Source organism: Onychostoma macrolepis, chromosome 17 (assembly GCF_012432095.1).
Source record: "Onychostoma macrolepis isolate SWU-2019 chromosome 17, ASM1243209v1, whole genome shotgun sequence".
Lineage (NCBI taxonomy): Eukaryota > Metazoa > Chordata > Actinopteri > Cypriniformes > Cyprinidae > Onychostoma > Onychostoma macrolepis.
In genome coordinates, this window is record NC_081171.1 from 1,617,195 (window position 1) to 1,623,322 (window position 6,128).

General features: G+C 35.6%; 1 protein-coding gene across 1 annotated transcript; it reads left to right on the forward strand.

Moving 5' to 3' along the window:
• Positions 1–732: 732 nt before the first annotated feature.
• On the forward strand, positions 733–5,716 carry gchfr (GTP cyclohydrolase I feedback regulator). Its single transcript, XM_058749326.1, has 3 exons — positions 733–909; positions 2,889–2,983; positions 4,948–5,716. Exons 1-3 carry the CDS (start codon positions 874–876, stop codon positions 5,084–5,086), a joined length of 270 nt encoding a protein of 89 aa, XP_058605309.1. The 5' UTR covers positions 733–873; the 3' UTR covers positions 5,087–5,716.
• The last annotated feature ends 412 nt before the right edge of the window (positions 5,717–6,128 follow it).

Consider the following 6,128-nt stretch of genomic DNA (forward strand, 5'->3'; position numbering starts at 1 on the left):
ATTAATAAACCAGATTATGTAATCGTCCGTTCATGCTTACTGGACATGTCTGCAGTTTAAAACCGTTTTCCCCATCTGCAGGTTTAATGTCAGATTTGATCTTATGTCCATCTCTTGTCTCTGTGTGTATTCATCCGTCTCTATCTGAGAGGAAAATGATGCACATGTGTTGAGTTTGTTAAACTGATCCCTTTTTTATTGCATGGAAACAGATGAGTGACTCAAGTTCTATCGTGATGAAGAATCTCTCAAGGTTATGAACAAACATTCTTCCATTAGCATTAACAGAATGTTCGTTCAAAGTAGTCTAGTCTTTAATAATGTTCTCGAAACGTTAGCACAAATGATCATTCTTGGAACTTTTTTCCATTATTTAAATGTTACTTGTTTCAGAACGTTCAGGGAACATTCAAAGTAACCTTAATGTTACAAAGTAACGTTAAAATTCCCACAAAGTTTGCAACATAGTAACGTTGCCTCAACATTCGAAAAACAAACAAACAAACAAAAAAACCGGTTGTAAAAGATTTAAAGAAGTGGACGTTTTGAAACTTCAGAAATACTCTTTTCATAACTTTTATCATCCATCATATTTAATTATCTAGAATATTAAATGCATAATATTTATCTGACATAATATCCTACATCATCTGGAGCGTCTCTCTCCAAAGCGCGTTCTGATTGGTGGAGCGCGATGGGTGTTCCGCATTCCGCCAGCGGCTCGCAGTCGCTGATTGGTGGAGCGCGGTGGGCGTTTCGCATTCAGCTGCGAGCGCACACGTGAGCCAAGAGCAGCGCGGAGACAGACGCGACGCGACGCATCCGAGACCCTCCTCGATATTCCGCTGGAAAGTTGCCCGTTCTGCCGCCGGCATGCCGTACATCCTCATCAGCACACAGATCAGACTGGTGCGTATGAAACACGAGACTGGCGCGAGCGCTAACGAGCCGACAGAGCGCATATGAGCGTCACGCACAGCAGTGATTATGACATTACGATGCATTAGAGGATTACAGGTGCATGCATGCTGCATTGGAGTTCCTGTTGTTGAATAAGTAGCCTGCATATGCAGAAGACATATTTTGACATGATGTGAGTTCTATACTTCTCATGATTTGCGTTGCGTTGCGTTATGAATCATTATATTCAAACGAGGAAGTTTCATGTTTGCATTTCGTGCGCGTGTAGCTGGTACACCTGTCTGTGTGACCTGGACTGGAGCATAAAGTGAAAGTGAATCATTTAATGTTGACAGATTCAAGCCACAGCATACACCACATAACAGCTGCTTTAGTGCAAGAATGTGAGAGATTTGTATTCTAGAGTCATGCTTAAAGGAATAGTTTAGCCAAAAATTAATATGTGCTCAACCTCACGCCATCCGAAATGTAGATGAATGGGTGTCCTCAGTCCAAACAGCTGATAAAAACATCACAATAATCCACAGCACTCCAGTCCATCAGTTAACATCTGGAGAAGACAAAAGATTTAAAGTTTAGAGCTGTTTTGTCTTGTAAGCGCTGCTTGATCTGCAGATTTCTCTCCTGATTCAGACCAGAACACTTTTTCACTGGAGGAAGCGTTATTATGGATTATTGATATTAGTTTTAAAAAGTCTTGTCTTCTCCAGATGTTAACTGATGGACTGGAGTGCTGTGGATTATTGTGATGTGTGATGGGTAACACTTTACAGTAAGGGTACATGAATTACCATGAATTCATGCATAAATTAATGTGTGAATAATGCATTACTTCATGCATTAATATCTCATGAATTATCAGGAACTAACATGAGTTCAAAGTCTTTCATTCATGACTTCATGGATGAACAACACCTTAATTAATACATTAACTAAGGTGAGTACATCATCATGATTTATGATTTATTACGCATGATCATGATGTTTTCTTTGTTCACAAAAAAAACAAGGTCTTTACTATCTATTGTGGATAAAGCTATGCTTATGGTACATTTCTTTCTTGAATTATTAAAGGAATATACAAAAATCCACATTACCTCATGCACGCATACAGGCTAGAACAGTATATCAATTAATGTTAAAACTAATGTTTTTCATTAAATATGAGTTATCAAGCATGTTCATATCTTCTTCATAGTAGCCTGCAGGTAAATGTACATTGACCAATCACAGAACACAGTATGTGAATTCTGTTAACATCGAAATACAGTAATCATCATTAACTAAGCATTAACTTCTCATGACTTCATCATGTGTGTGGCCCCTCAACTAAAGTGATATGAACATGCTTGATAACTCATATCATATTTAATGAAAACATTAGTTCTCACATTAATTGATATACTGTTCTAGCCTGTATGCATGCATGAGGTAATGTGCATTTTGTATATTCCTTTAATAATTCAAGTAGTCTTACATGCACAAAATAATGCTTTTTTGAATCATGTACCATAAGCATAGCTTTATCCACAATAGATAGTAAAGACCTTGTTTTTTTGTGAACAAAGAAAACATCATGATTATGCGTAATAAATCATAAATCATGATAATGTACCCGCCTTAGTTAATGTATTAATTAAGGTGTTGTTCATCCATGAAGTCATGAATGAAAGACTTTGAATTCATGTTAGTTCCTGATAATTCATGAGATATTAATACATGAAGTAATGCATGATTCACATATTAATTTATGCATGAATTCATGGTAATTCATGTACCCTTACCGTAAAGTGTTTGGACTCTCATTCTGACGGCACCCATTCACTGCAGAGCATCCATTGCTGAGAGACACATTTCTCCATATCTGATGAAGAAACAAACACATTTTACAAGAAAAACACTTGACAAAAGACATCTGCAGTGATAAAACAACAGTTCTAGTGTTGAAAATGAAGATTTGTTTTCAGGAGACGGGGCCCACAATGGTCGGTGATGAATATTCAGATCCATCCATCATGAACTACCTCGGAGCCCGGAAAACAACCATGCTGGGAAACAACTTGTAAGTGTTTGGTAATCTGATATTTTGTAGTTATTTCTTAGACAAATAAATTAAAGTTCAGTCAACGCATTAGCTTCCCGTTTTACTGATTTGCCAAAAAGGCCTAATATGATGCTGAGTTCAAAAATACCAATGAAATCTTTCCATCACATACAGTTGTTTCACAAAATAAGAATATATTGTTTTAAATTGTATTCATGCACTTATCAAAATAATACAAGCAGCAAAATGACAGGTTTCTGTCTGAACTATTCAAAATGCATCATTTACCTTATAATCTGCACTGGAAAAATATGTTCAAATACTCCATTTAAAGTCAGAAATAAGCTTTTTCACAGTTTGGAACAGATGAAGCAGAAAACATCAGGCACATGTTTGTTATGAGCCATAATTCTAACCTTGAAATCAGGATTAGTCATCAAATAATGTCATGCATGTGAAAATGGGCAGAGAATTGATCAAATAGTTGTAATCTGGCTCAGATTCGGACAGGAATCATGCGTTTGTGGTGTTTTTCTGATGATTAAAGGAGGTTAACACAAAACTTCTTCAGAGAAATGATTCTCAAAAGCAGAAATGCTACAAAATGAATCATATTTTGTGAGAAAGTGTGATGCACTCCAGCAAAACAGACACTATTTGTGGAATCAGCAGCACAAAATTAGTAAGAAACTTGGATTTCTTTCAGCAGGACGGTGTAAACTAGAGGGCTGCATTGAGATCAGGATCCCGCGGGTCAATGCAAATCTCACGGGAGCAGGCGGGTTTACCTTTACTGCGGGTGGGACGGCACTGCCCCCACTGTCGCTTTTTAATAAAAATAAATTAGTTGAACTGGAAAACGTATCCTGCACTAAACTGAAAGCGTCTGCTCTGCTCCATATAGCCAGGGTTGCCAGGTCTGCGTGACAAAACTAGACCATTCCCGTCAAAAACAGCCTAAAGTAGCACAATGACCAAAATTATGTCATAAATAGATTTTCTTTATCAGTTAACTTCTATTAACTAAATGAAATCAACATTTGTTGTGAGCATCCTTTGTGTTTAAAGCAGCTTTTGTCCTCGCTGCACTTGAGCAGAGTTTCTCAGGAGCTTCGCAGGAGGTTTCTTGAAGCGTCTTGAGACGCAGTTCTTCTGGATTTAGTCTCAGTTTGTTCTGTTTCTTCATGTCATTCCAGACAGACTGATCATCATCATCAGATCAGATCTCAAAAATCTCACTGGATTATTACAATTAATGGCTAAATTAATGTTTGGAAATGTAAACTGATATTTCCTCCTGACACACTACAGCAAAAGATAGAAATAACTGACTTAAAACCATTTTTAGCTGTGAGCGCTCATTCAAACGCCATTTCAATACCCCGCATATTGAAAGAGCCAAAATTATATTCGATATTAGAATGTTTGCGGGAGCGGGATTAAGAAAGCAGGCCTCTAGTGTATACATTATAGTCTATAGCTAAGATATATGGAGTCAATTCAGGGCCAAATATGTTTGCAAAAGAATTGAAATATTGCAAAAGAAAATAAATGTGCTTTTTGCAAACAAAAATAAAGAACTGCAAAAGAAAATGAAGTATTGCAAGAAAAAAAAAGGAGTATTGCAAACCAAAATAATGAATTGAAAAATATAAACGAAGCAGAGCCAATGCAACATATTTTCCATGGCCATTGCTCTTCATTTATTTGCAACGCTGCTTTTATTTTACGTTTCAGTCAAGTGTGAGCTCACGATAGAGACGCGGAAATAAATCAGGAGCTATAGCCATGGCAAATATGTGTTGCAAAATCAGTGCTTTTGCAATTCTTTATTTTTGTTTGCAAAAAGCACATTTATTTTTTTTCTCAGTATTTTCATCAAAATACTTAAATTCTTTCGCAAATATATTCGGCCCTGAATTGACTCCATATAGATAGCTTATCTTTAACTGAATCATTTGTGATATTTGTGTGTGTCACAGCTCAGAGTATCACGTGGACGAACCGCCGAGACTTGTCTTGGACAAACTGGATAAGATCGGGTTCAGAGTGGTCAGCATGACAGGAGTCGGTCAGACGCTGGTCTGGTGTCTCCATAAAGTGGCGAGTGACACGCTGTGACTCAGTGGCTCTTGTGTTGCAGGTAAACATGGTAAATGAGGTGAGGAAGGGTATTCTAGTGTCAGCAGTATGCCTAGTGAAGAGATCTCACAAACTCTTAATAAACAAATGAAGTGACGGGAGATGAAATTACAGACTATTAAAATCTCAGAACATGTACAGTATTTGAAATCTGTCTCAATTAGCAATATCATCATCAATGTGCTTTCTCTGATTTATGATTTCTGGATTTGTTTTTTTTTTTTATATGTCAGGAAAGGAGTTTTTGTTTTGTGATTGTAGTAACATAAATGAGTTCATTAAGGGACATCATAAGGAACATTATTGTTCTGTTATGTTGCATCTGTAGCATTTCTATATCTCGACTTAATGCTATCTTGAATAAATGCTTTGCAATGAAACATCAGTTTTTAAAATCCTGTTTTAGCTCAAAATCAATCACATTCTTTGTTATATAGTTTTGAACAGTCTCAAGTTTGTTTACAGTGTATGTAAACATATTTTGTCTGTACTGAATCCTGACATGTTAATAATGTTTCTTTATGCTTGTGTGAGAAGCTGTACTTAAAAATAAAGTAAAATGAAGTATGATCTATTCAAAAGGGTTTAAAAGTGCTGCGTGTTTGTGATTCAAAGCTGCAAGCATTCAAGCCTAATCTGATCGTATAGCATTTTGCTATACTGTGTTACAAGCAGCTATTTTAGTATCATTAAGATATTGTTATAGTTTTTATTAATATTTTGAATCAGTTTTTATTTTTGTTTTGCATTTTAAGTTTAGTAATTTTTAGTGTTTTGTCATTTTTAGTAGCTATTGTTTTTTTTAATGTGTCTATATAGTTTTTATTAACTTCTATTTCAATTTTAGTTTATTGTCCTTTTATTTTAATTTTAGTATAATTTTATACTTTTTTGTTTTTGTCATTTAGTACTTGTTTTTTATATATGTGTCTAGATATTTTTTATAAATTTTTATTTCAGGTTTATTTTATTGCATCAAGTTAAACTAAATAAAAATGATAAATGTTGCCTTGGCAACTAG

What these genes read in the sequence shown, in the direction of transcription:
- gchfr (XM_058749326.1), top strand. Translation starts at nt 874, where the DNA reads ATGCCGTACATCCTCATCAGCACACAGATCAGACTG. An exon ending in TCAGCACACAGATCAGACTG is followed by an intron (nt 910 to 2,888) that starts GTGCGTATGAAA and finishes ATTTGTTTTCAG; the next exon opens with GAGACGGGGCCCACAATGGT. An exon ending in ACCATGCTGGGAAACAACTT is followed by an intron (nt 2,984 to 4,947) that starts GTAAGTGTTTGG and finishes TGTGTGTCACAG; the next exon opens with CTCAGAGTATCACGTGGACG.